At 43.9% G+C, this 25,914-nt stretch overlaps 1 protein-coding gene across 1 annotated transcript in view; it reads right to left on the reverse strand.

The window, feature by feature from the left end:
- The window catches only part of PCNX2 (pecanex 2), a 293,441-nt gene that overhangs the window by 221,972 nt on the left and 45,555 nt on the right, over positions 1 to 25,914 (reverse strand). Inside the window, exons 6-9 of the mRNA XM_045783277.2 lie at positions 24,675 to 24,822; positions 24,391 to 24,536; positions 22,282 to 22,375; positions 9,020 to 9,155 (exon numbers count right to left, since the gene is read on the reverse strand). Coding sequence (XP_045639233.2) covers positions 9,020 to 9,155; positions 22,282 to 22,375; positions 24,391 to 24,536; positions 24,675 to 24,822 — 524 coding nt within the window. The remainder of the gene's footprint in view (positions 1 to 9,019; positions 9,156 to 22,281; positions 22,376 to 24,390; positions 24,537 to 24,674; positions 24,823 to 25,914) is intronic.

The raw sequence follows: 25,914 nt of genomic DNA on the forward strand, positions 1-25,914 counted from the left end.
ATGAGCACTGAGTGTTATATGTCACTGGTGAATCACTAAATTCTACCTCTGAAACTAATAATACACTATATATAATACACTATATATTAACTAAATGGAATTTAAAGAAAAAAAAGACAAAGCCTCCATGTTCCTCCCTTGCTGTTGGCCATTGCTTGTTGCTTCTTGCTACTATTGGTGAGACTTTTCTAGATGCCCAGCCCCCTGTAGATCTTCTATTAATAACCTGTATTTTTTTTTGCAATTGTGGTTAAAAAAAATAACACAGAATTTACCATCTGAACCATTTTAAGTGTACAGCTCAGTAGTATTAACTATATCCATATTGTTGTACAACAGATCTCTAGAAGTTCTTCATCTTCCCAAACTGAAACTCTGTCTCCATTAACTACTAACTCTCCATTCTGCCCCCAGGCCCTGGCAACCAATTTTCTTCTTTCTGTCTCTAAGTTTTGACCACTCTGGTTACCTCCTATAAGTGGAATCATAGAGTATTTGTCTTTTTGTGACGGGCTTATTTCATTTAGCATAATGGCCTCAAAGTTCATCCGTGTTGTAGCAGGTGTCAGACTTCCTTTCTTTTTAAGGCTGAATACTCCGTTGTAAGGATGCACCACATTTGTTCACGCATTCATTGGTCTATGGACACCTGGGTGGCTTCCAGCCCTTGGTTATTGCAAATAACGCTGCTGTGACCACGGGCATGTAGATACCTGTTCGAGTCCCAGCTTTAGATTCTTCTGGATACATACCCAGATGTGGAAGCGCTGATCATTCTAATCTGTACTTTTACCTGTTTGCTTGGGCCTTGTATTTTTCCAAAAAGGATTTAAGATAGGCTGTAATTTCCTGTCGGCTGATGTACATAAGACACAGGAGACTGGTAAGAAGGGCCAAGACCAGAACCGGATGAGGACAGTATAGAAGAGCTGCCATGGCGGGGGGGGGGGGGGGCTGCCTTTTAAAGGTCGCACACATTTCTCTTTGACCTAGACATCAGAAGGTTAGACTCGGGCAGATTTTCTTCTCAGTGCAGTGGAAATCCCCGGTGTCAGAATGCCTGGCTGGCATCAGGGGCGGCACACCTGCTTCACTGGACACTGTGGCAGAGCTCTCCAGGGAGGCCCATTTTACCACCTCTTTGTTCCCAGATGCTAATGCAGTGACTCAGCTATGGAACATGAAGTTATTATTCAGATTATAAAATATTAATGCAAAAGGCATTTCAAGGGACAGTTGATCCATCGCAAAGGCAGTATACAGGACGGCCATATACAGGATGGATTGGCTGTATTAGTTCAGGAAAGTTGAGATGGTAAGTGCTGCTTGTGTCTGGGATTCTATTCCAACATGAAAGCTGTGTCATGTCAGCAAGGAGAGCATCTTCTGTTAATGACAAGGAATTCGTGGTTTATAGTAAACCTGCCCCCCACAAAAGGGATCCTTGTCCTTTATGTTCCACGGACAAAGAGTGCCAGGAAAAGAAGACATGTGCAGGGCTACCGCACTTTACTGTTTTGTGATGTGGGAATTCATGTAGGATGCATAAGGAGGTCAAGGGTAAGCAGCAGCAAAGATGACAGCATTCTTCGGAATTATAAGGAAAATAGTGTCCTTAAGTTGAGGCTTAATATTATGCCCTTTGCTGTTAGGGAAGGTCAGTGTAAAAACAAAATCACATGAAGATCACATCTACATCATTTGCAAAAGTTATTAAAGATTCTGGTAAATTGTGCTATTTATTGTTCCTTAAATAAAAATCCTCGTTTAAAAAAAAATCTCAGAATTTAACGCAAAGGAAAGATGACTTGACTTCTATATTAGTTTCAGAGTGGGTGGCTGAAACAACAGAAATGTTCTGAAGGCTGGAAGTCTGAGTCTTCTGAGGCCTTTCTCCCTTGCTTGTCAATGGCCGTCCTCTCGGTGTCCTCACGTGGTCTTTGGCCCGTGTGTATCTGCATCTGAAGCCCCTCTTCTTAGAGGGGTACCAGCCCTGTTGGATTAGGGCCGACCCTAAGGACCTCTTTTTCACTTAATTACCTCGTTAAAGATCATCTCTCCAAATACAGCCACATTCTGAGGTACAAATCAGCCTGTAACTTAACTTCCCTGTTGAGAAAATAAGGTTCATGGAATTTCATTTTTTGCCTTAGCTACCAAGGAGTCTCAGAGCTAAATGTTTCAGTGGATTATAGCAATTATTCACAGCCTGTTTTCTGATACAAATTTCAAACTGAAATTTTTCTCATCATTTCAATCATTCATTTACTCTCTCATCCAACAAATATTTTTTGTACAGATTCTCTAAGTCAGATGCTGTGAGTACTATACGCTGAGAATTCAAAGGATAACAAGACGGAGTTTCTAGCTTAAAGGGGTTTAACAACCTCTGGGGGTAGACAAGCAAACTAGCCACGAGAACACGGTGACGCACATACACAAGTATAAACATATTAATCCCTGTATATCTAGAGAAAGAGAGAGGAGTGAGCCATGGGAGCAGGTAAGTTAGATAACACTGGAGGGAGTTGGGAGTAAGGGGTCTAGGGCAGAGCTCCTGGAGAGCATCAGCAATGACAGGACTGGCCGGGCTAGGACTCACAATGCAGACCGAGGCTCTGATTTATGTGAATATAGACACACTGGCCAAAACGCTTTTTCTGTCTCTGATTCATTCATTAAGCCTCACCGAAGAACCACCATGTCACACTGCCCAGTAGGCCAGGCTCGCAAATTTTATTCCACTATTTCAAAAAGAGATTAGCAAAAATAGAGTGACAGGGTATAAGTTGAATACAAGTCCTCTTGAAGAAAGAAGGTAAGTGCATTGCTCACACTCCCCATAAGGATCTGTATTTACAGCATAATATTCAAGGCTCCCTTCATGAATCTGAATTATCTGTAATAATTTAAATGATGATTAGCATATTCAGCTCAGAAGGTAGGCAAGTACTATATATATATGTATATATACATATATACACACATATATATATACATATATATGCATATATATACATATACCTATATATATTCCATTGCAGAAATATTTTTTGATATAATATTAAAATATTAAAGGATGTAAAGGTCCATCCCTCTCGCCCAAGCTACCTGAAAAGTTCTACCGTTCAAAATAATGGTACCTTCAAGAGCTCCATATAGCTAATAAGAATTTGTGGGCACCTGGGTGGCTCAGTCGGTTAAGCATCTGACTCTTGATTTCAGCTCAGGTCATGATCTCGGGGTTGTGAGATGGAGCCATGCATTGGGCCCTTTGCTGGGTGTGGAGCCTGCTTGAGATTATCTCTCTCCCTCTGCCCCCTGTCCCTCCCACCCACACATTTTCTCTCTCTAAAAAAAAATAAAAAATAAAAAAATTGATGATGTTAATCATTGCCACTGACTATGGCATAATTTTGCCATATATTATCTCTAATCCTCAAAACCTTATAAGAACTCCATATAGGTGCTATTATCTTGATTTAAAATGAGAGGAACTGAGGCGCTGAGAAGTCAGGTTGCTTTCCCCAAGGCCCTACTCTAGGAAGAGGACTGTGGGATGCTGAAGCTTGGTTTCTTTCCCTCACTTAGGGAAACCCAGGAGAATCCACAGCTCAGACAGTGCTCACTGGTAAGGTGAAAGGCACCTGCACAGCAAAACGCTTCAAGACACAATATGTATGAATCCAATTGTGGAGAAACAAGTTAAAAACACAAATTTGAAAAGGAAACCATCAGAAAATGGACACTGACAAAAATAATTAGAATGGACAATAATGGAGACCCAATAACATGTTATTTAAAAGAATTTTAAAGTCAGACTTAGGGCTTGTAGCATGAACTGTACCTAATAAAAGCTAAAATACAAAGGAGGGACTGTTATGTGGAGGAGAGCAAGTGACCAGGTCTACAGAACCCTCAACATCAGAACAGACATGGGTGGGTTTAAGTTGTGGGCCTCCTGTGGTGGGAAGAAGTGTCTTGAAAGTTCCTAAAGGGAGAGGTAGAGGAATGAAGAGGATATGGTATATGTAGCAGTTCTGCGTGGCACGACGTGCTCTTCCCAAGAGCTGTCAAACCCAGTGCTGGGAAGGTGGAGTTGAAAGGGACTCTGTCTGGTGTCAGAAGTGGGCTCATGAGACATCATGGTGGAAGCTCCCAAGGGGGAGGTGAGCAGAACTGGAAATCCCAGTAGTGACCAAAGGACAAAATGAAAGGTACACTAGGCTGGGAGGAGTCCTGCCAATGCTCCAAACACCAGGGCCTTTTGCATTGGTTTCCTTAAATGGTAAATCCAAGGGGAAATAATACCTAACTTCCAAGATTTCCTATAAAGTTAACGTGATACCAAATATGAGATGTAATGAGACACCAAACACATGCCCTGCACATAACCAGTGTTCCTAACCTGCTAATGGAATGCTGGTTAAATCTGGATATGAACAACACTTTGAAGGATAAAAAAATGTAAAGCACACATGAGATACGATTCTAACAGTGGCTCTATTTAGCAGCCAAAATTCCAGTTTTCCAAAATTTTACAAAAAGAAAAAAAAGAAGTTTGCAAAATTCCAGGAATCATAAAATATCATAACAAATCTAACATTTTTTAAAAAAATAAACTTCTGAACATGATTAATGAAAAGTATGCAAATATTCATTTTTTTTAAGTCAAAATACACTTTCCAGTAGATGAATATATAAGATGATCAGTGACTATGTTCAGGTATTGTAATTACATCTCATCTGTTTCATCAGCTAGTAAATGTCAATATTCTTGTAGACAAAATTGTTTATAAAATATTATATATAGGGGGGAACCTGGGTGGCTCAGTCGGTTAAGCATCTGCCTTCAGCTCAGGTCATGATCCCTGCATCAGGCTCCCTGCTCAGCGAGGAGCCTGCTTCTCCCTCTCCTCACGCCCAACTCATGCTCTCGCTCACTCGCTCTTTCTTTCTCTCTAATAAATACATAAAATCTTTTTAAAAGACACTATATATACAACTCTGTGCAAATTAAAGGTCCAGGAATATGTTTTTACCTTTTAAAAATGTTTTAAATTTAAAAATAGCAATTCATGAACACATCACCATGGGAGAAAAAATACAAATGGTATATAGGGTAAAAGGTGAAAGTCTCCGTTTTCATTAATCCTTTAATGATAGTAAATTGTGTTGGAAACGCTACCTTTACATTAACCTAGAGCGACCGTCAGCCAGACACCGTGCTGTGCGCATCTTTGCAATGCTCGCTGATCGGTTTAGGACCCATAAACCACCCACTTCATGCTACCGCTGGTAATAACAATGATGATGACACCACTCCTATAGACTGACCTAAAGCCTCAGTTTACAGAGTATGTTCACATACAATACTATCTCATTTCTTTTTTCTTTTTTTTAAAGATTTTATTTATTTATTTGACAGAGATAGAGACAGCCAGAGAGAGAGGGAACACAAGCAGGGGGAGTGGGAGAGGAAGAAGCAGGCTCATAGCAGAAGAGCCTAATGTGGGGCTCGATCCCATAACGCCGGGATCACGCCCTGAGCTGAAAGCAGACGCTTAACCGCTGTGCCACCCAGGCGCCCCAATACTATCTCATTTCTTAATGTGGGCAGGGTGAATGGGTTTGAAGGCAGATCCAGGTGAGGGTAAACTGAAGCAGAAATGTTGTGCTCCCAAGGATCTGACACTGTCTTTCAAGGGACTGGGCCTCCCTCTCAACCAGTAGTGTAATAAAGATGTTTGAAGGTGATTACTCAAATACTACATAATGATACAATGTGAAATTTTAAAGTCATGATTATGAATCAACCAACTATACCCGATGAGCTTAGAAATACATAATGGAGAAACTGAGGCAGAGAGAAGTACCAGTTTATGACACGGATGCGTGGGACACTGTGCTTGATAATACTCAAAGCCCCTCCATGCTAATCTGGGGTTCAGAGGGCAGATCCCACAAGCTCCACGTATGCCCCAAGCTTTGCCCTTCTCTCTGTGCTTGGATGTTAAGCTCTGTGGCCATGGTGATGAAACAGAACATCTCCCACTCGTCTGACTCCTACAAAACGAAGCGGACCAGTCCTACTGGGAACCCCCCCTGCAAGGCTACTTCATTCATTTCATTTGTGCCAGGAAGAATTTCAGTCTTTTCTCTGGTGCGGGATCACCTCCTGGTCACACCGGAGCCTGTAGGATACGGTCCTTTGTTGGAATGAGAGGACTTTGCATAAGGGTGTGGGTTGGGGGGGGGGGGGACTCCCAGTCCACATGCGGCTCTCATGCAGCCTCGAAGGACAGAGGGAGGGTGGATGGAGAAAGGCAAGTCACTAAACAGTCTTGTCTTCAGAGCCTAGTTCCCTGCTTGTTTTTCCTGAGCTGATCTTAAGAACAACTCCTCGTGTCAGTGCCATGATGCCTCCACGCGCCAGGACTGTGAGCAGGACACCTGCCTTCTGTCTCACTGCCCAGCCTTTGTCCAGGTGGTTTTTCTGCCTCGTGTCAGGTCATCCTCCACATTTCAGCTGAGCTGTCACCTCACTGAGGAACCTCCCTGACCTCCTGCGTCCTGACCTGGGGCTCCCTCTGTCCCACGGCACCTGAGCCCGTCCCGACCATAACCCCCATCATACAGAGCTGATGTATGATGGACATACATCACACTGGTCAATGGCTGGCCAGTGGGTAAACTGCTTGCAGGCAGGGCTGAGTCTTTTTGCCGCTGTACGTGTGACCCTGGCACAGAGCTGACGGTACATAACCCTTCACTAAATAGGCTGGGAGAATGAGCAGGAAACGAACTTCATTTTTCTTTTGTGGCCAGAATCTAGTTGGTGATATCAGTTGAATTTGGAAAGCCAAGCAAGAGAAATTAAAGAATTGTTTCTGGTGTGAGATCTTTATAAATATCTCCTCAGCCTCTAAATATGAGCCTGGATTGCAATCCTCATCCTTCCACTTCCACACCTACATAGGGTAAAACTTTAAAGTTTTTAAATTTTCCTTAAAATTTTAAAAATTAAGAAGACTGGAGTTTGTCAATGAATCTGGTTAAGTAATTGCCAATGAAACGCTAAATATGAATTCAGTTTTTTATACGCTCATATACATAATCACGCCACTTAGAGAAATTTAAATGTAAAGAATAGTGTGACTCTTTCTGATTTTTCCATGCAATATGTAGTTATTTGCAAGTTTCTGCTCTACCCGGGCTGTTTCTGAGACGTGAAGTGTGCGGGTTTGCTTTCTGATAATCCAAAATTCCTAGTTTCCCTGCGGCCCCACCACTCATGCAATCAATGACATTCACATCTTCCCAAAGTATGTGGGTATTTTTACGTAACTTTGGTCTCCCTGGAGATCCGACATGGACATTCCGGGAGGCAAAGAAGCGCTGCAAGGAGCTAGAGCTTCCCCAGCCTGTGTCAGGGAAAATGTCAGTGTCTCAGAGAAAACCCATATTCCGCCCGCCCCCCAAGTACTTCAGCTTGTGGTGGGAGCTCATGCTGGTGGCTGAGGGAGGGCTGGGCACAGGGCACAGAGTGGGGGGGGTGCAGCTGAGCTCCAGGCCCACTGGAGCACACGGAGGTAGAGAAAACATTGAGGAACCAAAGAGAGTGGTGGAGAGGACGAGGCCACAGAATGTGGGTCCTCAGAGCCGGGAGGCTAATGGCAGGGTCAGTAGACCCCAGGAGTGCACCCTAACCGGGCAGGAGCAGCCATTCCCCTATAGGCGCCACCGGCATACCCAGTGACCAGGATGGGGCCAGGCATCTGAGCCATGGCCAGAGGGGTCGCCCACCTCCACCTGCCTCCCTGGGTCTGGGAAAGGTCCTTCCTGTACCCAGAAGCCCTGGAAAGGAGGAGAGGGAGGCAAGACTGAATACACGGACGGGAAGACAGGCCCTAAAGACTGAGTTTTTGGATTCACTGGACGCTTATTTCCACAGCAACTCCTTCAAGCCTGGAAGGGCTGGTTCCGCTCACTGGGAACTTCTTGGTCCTCTCTCCTGGGTCAGCAGGAATAAGGACTCCAGAGCAATGTGTGGTCAGTTACAAGGTAACATGACCTTTTCTTCACACATCTGACCAATTTCAGCCCACTGTGTTATCAGGCATCTTGTGGAAAAATTGTTACGAAATCATAAAAACAAATATAATACTGTATTTTTTTTTTTTTTTTTTGTAAGTGAGGTTGTCTAGAAGAAATCACAACATTGCCAGGAGGAAGATAAACACAGCAACAGAGAAACTTCACGCTAACTTGCGAGCACCCCTCAGGCTGCACCAGCTGAAGCCATCTCTCCGCAAGGTCTAGCCCCGTGTCCCCTCTTCTAAGGAGCTTCTCCAGTCTCTCTGTCCCAAATGCCCCGCTTGAATCTGTAGCTCTAAGTTCTTGGCTGGTGATACTGCTTACCTCCCCTGTGATCTTCTGCTCTGAGTTCTTTGCTCTGCCTCTCCCAGAGTCATCCTCATAAAGGTGGACCGAATAAGCCAATGAACACTACCAAGTTAGCTCCTGGTAAAATCACGGAACCCTTCATCTTTTAAGCCCTTTGATGGTAATGTCATTTGCTCTAAGAATAAAATCTCTCTTCAAGTCGAGATTCTCTTTAAGAATCTCTGAATGTTTAATATGTAAGGCCATCATAAATAAATAAAAAAAAATCCAGATATTTTTCCAACCATGGTGAGCAAAAGGCATCCTAACCAAGGAAGCCCTTGTGGGATCTGTGCATCCTGGCAACCAAAGATCGATGTACACGAATTTCTAATGTGCTTGGAAGAGCAGGAAGACAACGACAATCCTGTTAGTGTCAATGAAGGACACCTGCTATTTAAATGGCTTTTTTTCCCACGATCCTTCAGTAGGCTACCATGAGGTGACATAGCCACAACCCAGCAGCAGTGTAAACTTCAGGGTCAGACCTGACTAATTCCGTTAGGCAATCTGAGCACAAAACAGGTTTCAAGATCCCTGCTCCTGGAACATTCACAACGTGGCCGGAACGTACCCGTGGGGTCTCCGGCTGGGTCCTCCGAGCCACCATGAGTAGCAGCTGTTGTTGAAGCGCGCTGACCGCTGGGTCTCCAGAAGAAGGATCCTGACTCTCGGAAGTGGTGGTGCTGGAGGAGCTGATCTGCATCTCTCTGGGGAGGGCAAAAGACAAGCTCTGGTTACGTGGGCGTATGGAATTGTTCATTACACACGAGCACGGGACACTAGGGATCCCCAGTGCAGGGAGCCGCTAAGCCTTTACAACCGTTACCGTCTTACATGCGCAGTTAAGCGGCTGACATTTGGTATACACGACGCTATCTTCAGGCAGAAGGGCAATCATCCTGCACACATTCAAATGACTCAGGCTGTCCAGAGGTGCCATGTGCAGGGGTAGGTAGGTCGATGCCTGGTGTTCTAGAAATGACGACCTTAATTTTCTACATAGTTAATGGATGGGGAGGTGGAAGCAATAGTTTCTAGCTTCATATTTTGGGAAAACAATAAATAGTAGTCTGGGTAATTCCAAAGACAGCAATCAGGAAGAAACGCTATCTACCATCGCTGCTACCTCCCCCAGCCCCCAACACACTCCGCATCCCCTCCTTGCCCCCCCCCAACCCCACCCAAAGCAAAGTAAGAGCACAGGGGGTGCAAGAAATGCCTCAGGTAATTGGAAAAGAGGACATTACTAAATTAGTTGTAATTTATATTTAAATAGTTTTATTGTCTTTAATCACATATAGGTTGACAGGACGTAAATTAATAAAACTCTTCCAGAAATCTCAAGCCTGGCATCTTTCCTTTGGCTCAGAAAGCAAAAACTAGGACACACTTCTCTATCTGCTTTTCTAGCAGGGTGCCGATAACCTTGAGGGGGCAATATTGACTGCCTACCCTACAGTCATTTCTAACAGAATTCCTGCAAACGTAACTTCAATTTTATTCACGCATCCTAGACGATGGCTTCAAAAGACAGACTAGTCCCTCCCTAGTCCCAGGGGTCAATCCCGGTCATTTTATGTGCATCGCTTTAACCCCATTTACCTGTGCCAGTGCCTGGCTTTGGGAAGAGAGAACGTATCCTAAGTGGCCACCGTGGAGCAAAGGGGAGACAGCACAAGTTTACTTATTTCCTAAAAGGTAACAAAAGTAAGACACTCTCTTACTCCTGGCCTTTAGATGCTAAGTGAATAAGAAACATTCAGGGCTGGGGCAGCCACACTGTCACCATGAGGAACAAGCCAAAGGACTGCAGAGCTAAGAGAAATTCATATCCTGATGACAACACCGGGTGTCTGAATTAACCAACCTCGCACCGACCATATCTTTGGACTTCCTGTCTAACGCACTGTGATTTTGGGTCTTATAGAACTTGCAGCCCAACTGCCTCAAGAATGTAGATGCTACATGAACGTAATGCCTTTCTGATTTCTATCCTCACAGTTCATTATGACGTCTCTGACAGGTCTTTGGATCTTTCTTTTTCCTTACTCCTTACTACTGTCTTCACAAACACATAAATATTTATCCCATCGGAACAGTTTGAAATAGTCCCACTGTACGCACACGCGTGTGCACATACACGCTTCTCTACATGTTTCAGACATAATTCGTGACTATTTGATGATACATTCAGTAAAGGCGTCCCTGTAAAGAACCATTCAGGAGATATCATATCTTAAAGTCAGGATTTAAGAAGCAAATCAAGAAGGCCATGAAGTTCACAAACTTAAAAATCCCATCCTTCCGTTATTTGGATGACTGTTCCGCAAACAGTAACATCTTTTACTAACAGAGAAAAGAACCAGGCAGATTTATAAAGGCAATGTTCATTCACACTGTTTGCTCTGTACAGAAACCAGTGTGCCCTGTAATTCTGTTCTTCCATTGCTAGATACAATAGGACTGAAAGTGCCTTGCTCAAACAAATTCGGGGAAATCTAAATCTCAGCAAAGCCAGAACTTCGCTAAAACCAAAAGATTAGTCTGACTTCGCTGTCACTAGTGTAAGTGATGACTAGAACCTGGCAGGCGTGGGATGGAAATGTGTGCTTCTGTGGGAAAATCATAGAGAGTGAATAGCACCCTCTATTGGCAACCGAAATAAACTAAGAACGGGCTATTGTGTAAGGTGTAACAGACAGCTGGTAGAGCCAGCCTCCCCCTGCTGGTGCTTCCTGCCACAAACGTGATACAAAGGAAGTGTTAACACACCTCAGTATCTGCACGTTACCTAGCATAGTAAAATAATAATAACAACAAATAACTTTTTTTTTCTTATTGAAGCTGTTTAAAAGTCCCGTGTAAAAATCTAGGGTTTGGTTTCTTTTCAAAACCTTTTGGATAAGTTCTAGAATTAAATGAAACGAGGCTTGAATTACTGCTCCCCTAATGACTATCTGTGACTCTAAGCATTTGTTGTCCTTGCTCAAATCTCTCACCTGTAAAACAGGGAAGAGATCTCCTGCAGAGGGGTTGTGAGAATTCAATCAGAGGAGGCAGGTAACCACCCAATGGTGTCTCCCCTATAGTAGACACTTAATAACTCTACCTTACCGTTTTATTTCTTTCTGTTGAAGTAGGACCTGATTTTGTTTATTCTCAAACAGCAACATGATTCCAATGCTTTTCATACACATACATTAATTCTTGTTGTCTCTATTAGCATGAATGGGGACAGAGTGTCACGCGTTCAACTCACACCTAAGCCTCTTTGTTTTATAATAAGAGACCCAAACAGCTTATTAAGTCCTCTCTTAACTAACCTCTTTCATGGAAGTCGAGTATTCTAAACAAAGCATGAGGATATTAAGAAAGATCCTTGTCCTAGTTTTAGGACTGGTAGGTCCGAAGCAGAAAGCCTGCCCTGCTTTGTACATACAGGCTTCCTGTTTGGCCAGCAGGAGATGATTCAATGTTACAGTCAGCACTGCTCAACCAGAAGAGATCTCCCCCCTTACTTAGATGTTGTTCTTGGGGTCCTGATGTTGTGGCTGTAATCCCTGTGCACCAGCTAGCCCACTCAAGAACCAAAAAGGCAGTGGTGTCACAAAAATTACCCAGTGGACAAGAGTCTTCCTACTGATCCTTAAAGAACGCCTGTCCATCTTATACTTACAGCTCTTCTCGGACTACCTGCTGCTTCTTTCCCCTTTTTTAGCTGTGCACTCTGGGCTGCACAATGATCTAAAGAGTCTCTGTTTGGGGCGCCTGGCTGGCGCGGGTCGTTTGGGTGTCTGACTCTTGGTTTCAGCTCCGGTCGTGATCTTGGGGCCGTGGGATGGAGCCCCACGTCGGGCTCCATGCTCAGCGTGGAGTCTGCTGGAGATTCTCTCTCCCTCTGCCCCTCCTGCTCCCACTCCTCTCCACTCTCTCTCTAAAATAAACAAATAAATCTTTTTTTAAAAGTAAAAATAAATACACAAAAATAAAAAGTCTCTATTTTACTAACTTCTCTATTTTACTAACTTAAGGACAGAGATTTCCCCTCACATTAATAAATACAATGTGAAAGAGCTGAGTTTTAAGAGAGAGTTCCTTCTCTAAAACGGTAACGTTCCAGCCCTGCAGTAAAGCTACACGCTGAACTACCATAGAACAATACTTGCATATCTGGTCTTGATCACCCGCTCTCTGGTTCGTCTCCGGTAAACTAGTTTGGTTCAGGGTGATGGCATCGCTAAATTGGTTTAAACTAGACTGAGCTCAGAGCAACAGCAGAAATAGTGGCTAATGATAGACGTTAGTAAAAAAGCAGCCACTAGAAGGAAATGAAGACGCGCCAGGAGCTAGCAGCTGGTCTGGGCCAGAATGGTGGCTCCTGTACGGGCAGAGCTGGGCCCCAGAAGGATGGTGACAGCGCTCCACCGTATTGTACTGCCCCGGTTTTCATCTCATTCATCTAGGCTTCTATAAGTAACTATCAAAACACATGTGCTGCTTCTATATTTTCCCATTAATGTGGGGAAAAAAATTCCTGAACTTCTTCATCTTCCCCAGATCTCAAAAACCATGGTCCACCATCTAGAGAAGGAGGGCCTCTCTTTCTGCCGCTCCCTCTTGTTTTTCAGGCTTCCTCGGGGGACACGGGAATAAACCACCCGGAGAAGGGGGGGCAGCCTAAAAATGCAAGGCACAGCAAGCAACATGTTCCATATGTAGGATATTTAAGTAAAGCAGCGCTGTTTTGAAAACGATGACCTTTACTATTGAATGTTAACAGGGGTTCTAGATTTAAAGTCTGCAAACAACTCTCCTTTCACAGGTAAAATTCACCTGCGCCTTTGAGCACATGGAAGGAGAGGGACAGGGCCTCCAACACGGGGTCTGCTGCCACCGTGTGGCGGTGGGGGGAGTGACCACCAAAACAGAAGTCCACGGTACAGGAGGCCTTCTTCCTGGGGAAGCAGAAAAGGGGCCTCAGCACAGAGGTCTTTCTAGAATCGACCTCACAAACTTTCCATCCTTATGACTCTGTGCCTGGATGAAAATGTAATCTCTCTCTCCTTCGTCCAAGAATCCGAAATAAGGACCAGAGTGGACGGATCAGAGTAAGACAGAGGGCACAGACGTTTGGAACAGTGGAAACTCTTCAAAGGCAAAATTCTGGATGCGCCTGTGTTTCCTACAGATCGCTTCCACCTCTGTGTGATAAAAAGCATCCTGATCCACCCAAAGTGTTTTTTTTTTTAATTTAAAGCAGTACACACACAACTCTCTACTTTGCAAGTCAGCACAGTAATGTAGCTATACGTAAATATATATATGTATATATTACTACATACATAGTAATGTAGGTATAATGTACTAATGTAGCAAACTCTGAAATACTTATGACTAGAGTTCACATTTTCAACTTAAACCTGAATGGGACACAGAACTGAGCATATCCAATATTGGGAGAATTCACATTTTTCTCCACATTTTGAAGACCTGGTTGACTAACTTCAATACCCCATGCTTTAGTTCAACTAGTCCAAACCAGGGATCACAATTTCTTCTGACTAATGAAAAAAACAAAACAAAACAAAAAAAGAGTTCTAAAAGAGACAATTATTTTTTGCAACTTTCTGCTACTTGACTTCTTTGGGAAACAGGGACACATCGCTGTGGCTTGAAAGGGCTTTTCTGAGAGCTGTTCCCAATGAAAAGGAAAGTTTTACTGAGATACGGGCCAGAAAGACTGGTAATGTCAGCAAAAGAGTAAGAATTCTAAAGAGGCAGCAAAGAGTGAGTGCAGGGCTTCGATGCACCTTCGGAGCAGAGTACTCAATGGGTTTAGAGATTCAGCAGTGTCCAAAAATAAGCCTAGTTTATAACCAGAACAATATCTGCTTCAGTATGTACTACAATGATTCATAAGCAAATAAAAGCCAAAAATAAGTGAATCCAGATAAATCTCTACACTATTACCCAACTTACTCCACGTTTTCAATTAAAAACAACTGAGGTACAAAAATCCCCCAATAAAAATCCTATAAACTAAGATGCTCCAGGGGCACCTGGGTGGCTCAGTTGGTTAAGCATCAGACTCTTGGCTTAGGCTCAGGTCATGATCTCAGGGTTGTGGGATGGAGCCCAGTGCTCCACTCAGAGGCAGCCCGTCCCTCTCCTTCCCCCTCTGCCCCTCCACACAGGTGTGTACAGGTGCGCTCTCGCTCTCTCTCAAATAAATAAATAAAATCTAAACTAGTGTTCTCCAGAATGAGTCTTCCATTCTGTAGACTACTATGCCTACTTTTTGAATAATAGATGTTCCAAATAAATGTAAATAATATGTCTTTCCATCAGATTTCACTGGAGAGCAAACAATATGCATTTTGTAAGCATTTTCTTTAGGTTGTTTATGACACTGGAAAAGCCAGATTAATACTGAAGCATGGTTACATATCTTTCTTTTTTTTTTTTTTTAAGATTTTATTTATTTATTCAACAGAGATAGAGACAGCCAGCGAGAGAGAGGGAACACAAGCAGGGGGAGTGGGAGAGGAAGAAGCAGGCTCATAGCGGAAGAGCCTGATGTGGGGCTCGATCCCGGATCGCCGGGATCACGCCCTGAGCCGAAGGCAGACACTTAACCGCTGTGCCACCCAGGCGCCCCTGGTTACATATCTTTCACAGAAGAAAGCTCTGCTATGTTACTTGGAAGAATTTATAGATAAAAGAAAGGTAAATTTTTGCTGACAAAGAAAAGAAACTATCAAGCTTTAATTGCAAGACCTACAGAGGAAATGAACAAAAGTCCAGTCTGCAACGAACCTTCTAGACACAAGACACACTTTCCAAACAGAGAGCCTACATTGGCTTTATGTTCTGGGCGGACTAGTGACTACACCTTTCTAGGTAGACTAGCTCATTTTAGGCTCTGAGCTACTGAATCAGTCCCATGTGCTGGGTAATGAATTTATCCTCTGCAAGTTCTTAAGTAGCAACTCCAAATGCTGCAGTTGAAGCCATGGTTCCCTCCTTCTAGCATCTGGGGAAAGCAGAACTATGTTAGAGAGCGTCACCAAACGTACCTGCTTTATGGACAGTTACTGTACAGCCGGAAAATGCTGCTTCTATTTCCTTGGCAGTTAATGAGAAATGCACTGGTTCCCGCAATGACAGTGAGAGCAAGGAGGGAAATTTGTTTCCTCTCCTGGTTTCCTCCAGGAATCCCCAAAGAGACATGAGTGTTACATTGCAAACAATTCCCCATTCATGCTTGGGAGTCAAGGATATAAAACTGTCACATGGCAACTGGGCTGAACAATGGCAAAGAGGAATGGCTTGCTTGCCAGTAATAAGAATCAGTGGTTTAATGGCCTAGTTGGAGGCAATCCCAGCCACTGAAGTTGCCTTACAGGGAAAAAGCTGCTTTTCCACTATCTTCCACAGCTGAATGGCTTAGCAACAGCCCTAACTAGGAATCCTTCCAAGTTCGAAATCAAAGTTTATATTTCTTGTAGTGGGAGAACTCAACATTTAATGGCATGAGAAGCCAGGGATACAATATTCAAGTACCTCCTCGAAAATTGCGACAGAGGCCAAAATGTTGGAATACAACAGGTTGATGGGAGAACGCAAAGTACTTAACCACCTTAAAAATCTCATAAAGTAACTCAAAAAAGTCAGGATGCTTTGTTCTACAAGGCCGTTAGTGAACTTGAGCCCCTGGCCCACCGCTTGTGTTTGCAGATAATAACAACAATGTCCTTATGGCAGGCACCATCCTAAGCACTGCAGAGATCTATGATATTTAACTTGTAAAGCCAACCAGTGAATTGATTACTATATTATTTCCATTTATGGATTAGGAAACTAATACCTAACATGGTTAAGCAAATGGATTAATGTCAACCAAAAAGTTCCTATGAGTGCAGGAACCGAAACCTGGATCGGCCTGAGACAGACGGTCGTGGGCATGCCCGGCGGTACTAAGGATCCCGATGTCCCATCACAGTCCCCTTCCACGTGGACACAGAGAACTACTGCCTCCAAATGCATGGAATACAAGACAGGAAAATCTAATATCAGCTGCAATCTCTGATTTCTATATACAGTGGGCTTAAACAGTCATTTTGCAGGTTTGTTTGAGTTTTGGGTTTTTTGTTTTGTTTTGTTTTAGTTTGGGGGCCATTTTCCCACTTACAAAAAGAAGATAACATTCTGTATTGAAATGACCAGGCACACTGCTAAGGCTTCTGGCTCTTTCATTCCAACCATTGCAAGGCGAGGGCGTTATTTGTTGATGTTGTCTTGATAATCAATCCCATGTTCAACGGATTGCTTCTGTCTATAAATAGGTCAGATTGCTCCTGCCACCAGTAGAACAAAGCATGAACTGCCCAACCAGTCTTCATGGCCCCCAGGGCCTGACTCCACTCCTCCGATTCAGCTCCTCGCCTGCTCTCCCTAAATGGCCAGCTGGTGTGCGCTCGGTCCAGAACTCCAACTGGGCTACCTGTGTCATGTCCAATGATTCAATTTGATTCAGTTCAGTTATTTACTGAACATCTATCTGCAGAGGGCTAAGTGAGGGCTCTAAAGGCACACTTTTCTCCAAACAAGTACAGTCCGGAGAGATGGGAGTCCTACACAAATAAATCAAGTACCAGAGAGAATGTGATAAGCCCTCCTCTGACGGTGACACGGAAAAGTCGTTTCATTTTCTCAGTAGGGATTGATCAGATAAAGAAGTATAAGGAGGCAGATTGTAATTTGTGCTTTGAAAGATGATTATTCCAAAAGGTAGGACTGAATGGAGAAGGGCATTCAAGGCAAAGAACAGCAGATGCTTAGAGAGGAAAAGCTCGTGTGGGCTTTGCAGAGAGTGGGGGCTGAGGGACAGGGCTGAGCAGGGGTGTGGAGGAGCGGGCTCACTGAACACCTGCCCAGACGTGCACTGGGGACCACATAACGGCATCTCCATAGGGCATGTATCTGCAGGAGGGGACACTCCCCAGGAGACTCAGGGTGTGGGGTGAAGGCCCGGGCTTCAGAGCAGGAATGGACAACCAGGAGTCCACAGGCCACAGCCAACCACACATGGCATCTGTGGCCTGCGGTATTTAAAAAAAAAAAAAAAATCAAAGCTGATAACATGAAACAAAATAGTTTTACAAATAAATGTGAACTTTTAGCTCTTTGCAGAAAATACTGGAAAACCCAGTCAGGCCAGGCTTACCGGATCAGGCCTCAATGGGCAGAAGAGAAGCAGCAGCAGCCTCTGTAGCCAAGATAAATGTCCTCCAGTGGACTGCCGTGGCCACCACTCCTACCATCTGACACCAGCCAGCTTGCCCTGGCTGTACTCCCTGCCTGGGAGCCACGGAGCTCTGAGGCTGTGGCCCCCACTGGGGGAGAGGACCAGGGAGGGAGATTTAGGTGTCCAGAGGCCACTTACTAGCCACTGAGGTTGAGCATGTTTCTTAGACGGTCTTACTTCCTTTGCTGTGAAATGGAGCGAATATCACTTGCCTCCGTTCTGTCACGCAGGTGAAATTAGATAATTTATGACTTAGCGGAGTGCTTGGCACATTACACATATTTAACAAGTGGTGGCCACCACTGCCAGAATTATTAGAGGAAAATGCTTCCTTCGGGGCCAGGAACTGCCATAATATTGCCTCCCACAGAAAGACCGGAGGCGTGTTGGAACACGGGTGTAAGGCGTGAGGGACCTGGCCCTTCTAAGTGGCAAAATCCTAACCCGTGGTCTTGCACCTGATCACCTGCCCTCCGCTCTGGTATCCTTCTTTACCTTAGAGATTGAGAGGACGCTCTCCCCCTTGCATACCCTTCACGCAGTGGTACGTTAATACAGGGCTTAAAGTATTTCAGGTGAGGGGCTCCTGGGTGGCTCAGTTAGTTAAGCCTCTGCCTTCGGCTCAGGTTGTGATCTCAGGGTCCTGGGATCAAGTCCCGCATCAGGCTCCTTGCTCAGCAGGGAGTCTGTTTCTCTCTCTGCCCCTCACCCTGCTTGTGCTCTCGCTCTCTCTGTGAAATAAATAAAATCTTAAAAAATAAATAAGATAAAATAAAATATTTCAGTTGAACCAGCCTGCTTGCTTCTATCCTATTTACAATAGGTTTTCCTTCACACAGCCAGTTCAAAGATACCCAAATCATCATTACAACATGAACTGCCATGAAAGCCAAGCCTTATCACGAATCCAAAGAAATCAGCCTCCTATGATGGGCGGCATAGCTTTCATTGTCCCCAGGTCTGGGGAGGACTTTGAGACTGTTGGAATACCCAGCATAAGCCCGTCAGACAACAGTTTAAATCCAGAAGATCAGCTGACTGCAGAGCACAGAGCCATTTTTCCTGAGCGTGAGTTAAACAGATGGCAACCCCTGAACCACTTTCCCAGAGCTACCAAGGGAACCGCTTCAATGCTATGGTTTCCTTAAGCGAAGTGACTTGAGTTTTGTTCTCACGCATTAAACAGGAAGCACTGTACATGTCCTATGCCCAAATGAGCCACTGAATTGCCACAACACCCCACAACAAAGTCCCCTCTAAACGACGAACTTATTTCAAAGCATACAGTCCAGAGAACATGGATAATCTCAACAGTCTGTACGTGTGAGAGCAAACATGTATATTATTCCATCTTATCAGTGAAGAACGACGAGGAGAAGATATGCATGGCTACATGCCATTCTTTCCTAGAGCTCTTAAAACCAATGCCCTGTCAAATTACCTTGGGGAGAGGGCCGGTGGACAAAGACAGAACTTGTGAGCTGGGGGGCCACGAACTCTCCAGCGGCATGCTCACACCCAAGAAGTGTTAGTGATGACTAGGGACATTATATAAAGCTTTTCTTGAAGGGCAAAGCTGCTTTTACAAAACTTGATCGTTATTCTCTTTAAAGAAGTTCAGTAATTAATCGAATCAAATTGAATCACACCATTTTACCAGAAACAGCGTCCTCAGGGGTCATCTGTTGAGTTTTGCTGCCCTGCATCCGTCCACCTTACTCCAAATTTCCCTCTGAAGAGCTACCCCCATACTTTCTCAGAGGGAAGTTACAGTCCAGCTCTGCATCTGAACGTAGAGCTAAGTCAAGTATTTGCCAGGAACACGGCCCAGCCAAAACCAATCAGACTCAATGAGACTTATATTGGGGTTTATGGGAAAGAAGCACGCTGTCCTCACTGGACTTGAATGAGAGAAGAAGACACAGGCCTGGGGCTACGATAGGCATCTTCCAACCACCGGAGCTGGGTGTTTGAGAGTGGTGTCAAAATCACAGGAAAGGGAGAGTGATGGAGAAAAAGAAATCACACCCTTGAAATTATCTACAAGATGTCTCAGTTACGTGACCCAAAATTCCCACGGTGATGAGGCCTGTTTGACTTGGATTCTCTCGTGTGCAACAGGAAGGGGGTCTAACTGGGGTATGTACATGAAAAGGCAGAGCTCGGGAAGGACTGACCCAAGACTCTCCACACAGCTTTGCAGGGGTGCTCAGCACAAACACGGTCAGCAGCCCCTAGCAGCTCTGAGAAGCTACGGCCTCACCTGGCAGAAAGCTCTCGAACTCCGAGGAAATGCCCTGTGGCAAACTGAAGCCCAGGCAGCTCTAGAAATGGAGGGCAGGTTACAAAAGAGCTCGAATCTGGGGAGGAAGTGCAGGGGAAATGAAAGAAACAAGACTTCAGGGAAATTTAATAAAGAGAGAGCACTTAAGGGGAGAACGGGAGTTAGAGGGTAGCTCTGCAAGAGTCATGGCCTAAGGAGGTGGGGCCCACGAGAAACCAGGTAGACATTCTCTCTGATCTGATTTGCACACTGTACATTTTTAGTTTTTTAAGGCTCTGGATATGTGACCTTATGCTAACTGGCATTACTGGCAAATGCAATTAAAGTATTTACCGAGGGAGAAAGTGAAGCACATTTGTCCAGGAAAATAAAAGTAAGAGTCTTGTAACTTTATTTTGGGATAAAATAAGGGCCTTATAATTGTTCTAAATTTAGTTTAAAAACATTACAGCTTCCAACTAAGGATTGCAGAAAAATGGGACAGCTTTCAAAGCTGTGTTCACACGGAATTAAATATTTGGCTTGAGAAAGCTGCCATCTTAGATCCCTAAATCCATCAAGCCACTGTCATGAAATGTCCCAGGGGCTGGGGCTGAGGTGTGGACGGCAAACCTCCCTCTCCTCGTGGGGGACTTTGCATGTTTCTTGGCTGGAGAAGAATTTTGTTTTCTGTCTATTTTGACTGGAATGTGGGCACCTGAGGAAGACAGAGGATGAGGGGAAAGAGAACATGCCCATTTCCCCACAGGAGTGACTCTGGACACAGCACCCAGCTTCAGGGTTGGGGCCCAGGTGGGACGGTGTGGCCTGGGGCAGCCTCTGCCCGCAGTAGGCATCAGATCTGCCCGAATGGCCGACACCAGCTTCTTAACACAGCAGTGACTACAGTGAGGGAACGCCGAGAAGGAGGGCACACGACACAATCCCAGCTGGAGACCAGCCTGCACCGACAACTTTCTTCAGGCCCCTGTGAGGCTCCTCCTTGAATTTTCTGGGCACGCCCGTTAAGGGAACTTTGACCTTGGGCGGGAGCACTCAAGCTCAGGACCTGGGATTGAGGATCCAGGCGTGAAGCCTGAGGCATACCAATCACACCACAAAGGACTCCCGTAAGGTTTCAAATAGACATACAATTCTAATGAAATGTACATGAAACATGCACTTCCACACTTGGAGCAAGTCACTGAGGTGTCTCCACAGGGATTAGCCTCAAAAAATCTTGAACTCTGGAGGTGCCTGGTGGCTCAGTCAGTGAAGCATTCATTTTTGGCTCCGGTCATGATCACCGGGTCACAAGAGTGAGCACCACTGGGCTCTGCACTCAGGAGGGAGTCTGCTTGAGATCCTTTCCCCCTTCTCCCCCCTACACCTATACCCCCCTCCCCCTTCCCCGCTGCTCCGGCACATGCCGGCTCTCCGCTCCCCCCTCAAATAAGTAAATAAATCTTTGAAAAAAAAAAAAAGAGGAGCGCCTGGGTGGCTCAGTCGTTAAGCGTCTGCCTTCGGCTCGGGGCGTGATCCTGGAGTTCTGGGATCGAGCCCCACATCAGGCTTTTCCGCTGAGAGCCTGCTTCTTCCTCTCCTACTCCCCCTGCCTGTGTTCCCTCTCTCGCTGGCTGTCTCTCTCTCTGTCAAATAAATAAATAAAATCTTTAAAAAATTTTAAAAAAAAGAATCTTGAAGTCCAGAATGAACAATGAATTTAGTCCACCACTAGTAAGATTTACAGCTTGCCCAATGCTGCCATGAATCCAGGTATGTTCCAGATACACAAGCTAATTTAATATCAACTTAATTAACATAATTTAGAAAGTTATCCAATACATTCTGAAGGAAGGCAGATAGAACGAGTGTTTAGATCACCTATCTACAAAAGAGCTCGCCGTCACTAGTGCGGACAAGAACTATGTTTCTGGTCCATTCCTCGGGACAAATTGAAGACTGTGTTCTCCAGCTGCATCACCGTCTTACCTGAACGGAGCACTATCTGCACAGGATTCCTATTTATATTTACAGGTTTATATTCATTTTTGGACACAGCTACTATGAAAACAGTTTATTTTTTATTTTTCTAAGACATCAGATTCTTTTTCTCGCACACAAAACCCACATGTTTGACACCTACAAACGGATTAACACCTTCACTCTATACCAGGATCCTCACTTCATTTACAGTCAGAGTAATTTGCAGGTCCCCCCACAACGCAACAGCTCCCCAACCTGAAACCAAACCTCCACTTACCGAGCATGAGAGAAACTGTCATAATGTGACGGCTGATGCTGTAAAGGGCCTTCCTTCTGATTTCCAGACTTTAAATAACAGGATCTAATCTCCCCTAGGAAATCACAAAATTTCAGCAAAGATTATTAGACAATTATTGGTATCTGATCATTTCAGCTTATATTTTTTTCAAGTTAGAGGGAACTCATTTTAGACTGTTTTAATAATAATCGTTGGTACTCTAGGTCCATTCTTTATGTTTTTCCACAGAATGTGTAACTTAACTACGAAAATCTTCTTGACATACCTCTCTAATAATATGCTGACACAGTTTGTCTCAGTTACCTACTACTTAATTAATTAATTAACTTGCAATCAATTAACTTGCACCATCTCTTAATTCACTTTTATATACATTTGACCCTGGGACAACTTGGGGGTTAGAGGCACCCACCACCCACACTGTTGAAAATCCATTTAATAACTTTTGACTCCTCCAAAACTTAACTACGAATAGCCTCCTGGTGACCAAAAGCCTTACCCATAACACAAAGTCAATTCACACACAGTTGGGATGTTACATGTTTCATATATTGTTTTCTTATAAAAAAGTAAGCCAGAGAAAAGAAAATGTTATTAGGAAAGTCATAGGAAGAGAAAATACATTTACAATACTGCACTGTATTTATCAAAAAAAGCCCCATGTACAAGTGCACGGTTCAAACCCCCGTTGTTCAAGGGTCCACTGTTCTCTTCAGTCTGCTGTTTTGTGAGTTTCCATCATGGGTCAGTATGGGTCTGCGTATGCCATAACTGGGGGGGGTTTGTATAGTGCAAAAAAAGGCTTATTGAGGTGTGGTTTTGATTGGTAACGTTCATGAGACTGTCCCCACCTCGGAATTTGCCGATGAGCCATGGCTTAGGCGCTGACTGGTGTGTCAGCCTGGTAATGAGGAAAAGCAAGAGATGGAATTAATTTGCAGAGTTAAATTAGCCTGCTAAAGAGGTTCAGGGAACTGAGGTGTGAAAATCAGTTCGCTTTGTAAATGTCAATGGTCTCCCCCCAGAAGAGGTTTTAGGAATACCTTCTTCCGGTGACACAGGAGCGTAATTAACCGTTTCTGTAACAAGCAGCTGGAATGGAGACTGAAGGACTGGACCTCACCTTGGAGGTGCCTCCCACCAGGAGATACATTAATAAGGACAAACAGCAGCCCCCCTGGAGGCTTTGATAGAAGTGTTAATGTAGTTCTTTATAATGTGAAAGACTTCTTTGTATTTCTGCAGATGCAAAGGCACTTCAAACCATGAACTACTGATCTGTAGATAGGGTAACCATGTAATTTATTATCCAAATAAGGATCCTTTGAGCGCAAAATAACAAACATAAATTATCTATACCCATCCTCAAAAAACAAGGATCTATATCCCTTACCTACAGAACTTTGAACTTGCCACTTGTCCTTCCTTCCTTCCTTCCTTCCTTCCTTCCTTCCTTCCTTCCTTCTTTCTTTCCTTTCTTTCCCTCCCTTTATTCCTTTCTTCCTTCCTTCCTTCTTCTTTTTTTCCTTAAATCCCTCCCTTTATTCCTTTCTTCCTTCCTTCCTTCTTCTTTTTTTCCTTAAATCCTTTTTATAACAAGGCACTAAAAATATATATCAAGGTCAGATTTTCAACATACATCCAAGAAATATTTACTACGTGCCAGGCATTGCTTTCCTAAAGTTCACAACTATGGAGGGGACAACATCATTAATCAAATTATAAGTCAATAAATAATCAGAAGCTATAATACTATCAAAGAAGGGAAAGGATAGGGTGTTGAGAGAGCAAAAAGCATAGGAACCTGATTAAGTCTGGGGAGTCCACGAAAGGTTTTCCTGAAGAACTGTCTTGAGAATTAAGATATGAAGGATAAATAGCACATTGTGGGCACGGGGATATGCTGTGTGCAAAGGCCCTGAGGCAGGAGGGAGCACACTCTGCTCTAAGAATATTATATGTGAGCAATCATAGGACTAAGCCTTCCTGTTCCAAAGTCTAGGACTGAGGCTAAGAGACCATATGGGCATGAGAAAGTCACCAGCTTTATCCGTTCTTCCTCACTAGTAAAGAGCTCTAAAGACTTACCATGTTCATCAATGAAGACGTGCATAGCATCCACAGACATCTCATCTTGCACAGATGTTTCAGGCCCACTGATGACTTGCAAGACAGAACTATCTTGCTGGGACGTTACCCTGTAGATGATCTGTCTTTGTCTGTTGCCCTGGAAACTTAACATATACAAAAGTTTCAAACACTATTAGGAACTCCTCCTTATCCTTAACGAATCATTAAAAGAAGCAGCCACTAAAATGAAATTGTGTTATGCTTCGTACTGACAGGAAGCTAAGTAAGTAAGCTATGCTCACAGGGTCGTGATCTTGGCAGGCTCAGTGAGCACAGGGCTGGTGCTAGTGTGGTCTTGACTTTGCATGTCTGGTTTTCCGTGCTTGGAACTGTGTCCGTTAGGCTTTTCACTTTCTTGGATTTCCTCCTTTTTCTCATGGGAGCAGTTATCTGAAAAACATTGCTTTGTGTGTGAATATAATATTAAATAACAAATTAATGTGAAAGCACTTGGAAATAAGTTACCAAAACTGAAACAAGAATAGACAGAAAATCTATATAGCGCCTATGAATTCAGAATGTGTAAATAAATTTTAATGTTACTAATTATGAACATACCCAAATATATTTGAAAAACATAAGTGTGTATATGTTAGAGACAAGTTATTTAAACATCTACGGACACTATCGACTTTATCGATGATTCGATAGTTTATCAGGATTCCCCTGATATGACTCCAGTGACCACTGGCTTAGCTGGTTGAAAATCACCCATTTAGATTACTTGGGCCTGAAAGGTTCATAACTCATATATGGACAGCATCAGATGAAAAATAAATTTCATAAACAAGCCTGGCCATTTTGGAGCAAGGTCCCATTTACCACTTTTAAAATCTTACCCATCATTCCTTCTCACTCATTCTCTATGTCTAGATTTTCAAGGTAAGGCAGACTCAGGCCCTTCATAAAGTAGACACCCAAGTCTAGCTGACTTTGCACTTGGCCCTGTGGAGGACACAGTGAGATACTGCACCTGCTGCTTGACCTGAAAGTATCTGAAGGTGAATGAGAATGCCAAGGTCAATAGGTACAGATCGGTCGTTTGAGTTTTTACGATCCTCCTTAAATAACTGACCAAAATAAGAGTCTTAGCTTACACCATTATGCACAATGGAATCCACCCCTAAGGGTCAGCCCTTCCTCGTCTGAGGATATACCCAAAAGCCATTTTTAGGGTTACAATGACCACTCTATTGCCAAGACCAAAGATACCAAGAGCTATCTTCTTCCGAGCAAATTGTCTAAAGAACTCAAGTGAGCGGTTTGAACGTACAGGCCCTTTCGAGACATGCCATTCGAAGAGCCCACCAAGATCTCTCTCGGCCCCCTAAAAGCAAAACTATGTTTGCTTCCCTGGAGTATAAATCACATCATTATGTATATAACAACGTTTTCGCCCTTCAAGAGAAACATGGCTGGCTTCTATGTGAGTCCTGAAGATAAACATTCCCAGCACATCTGTGAAACTACCATTAGAATTTC

This window comes from Ursus americanus, chromosome 6 (assembly GCF_024610735.1).
Source record: "Ursus americanus isolate L20-20 chromosome 6, mUrsAme1.1.p, whole genome shotgun sequence".
NCBI classification, from domain to species: domain Eukaryota; kingdom Metazoa; phylum Chordata; class Mammalia; order Carnivora; family Ursidae; genus Ursus; species Ursus americanus.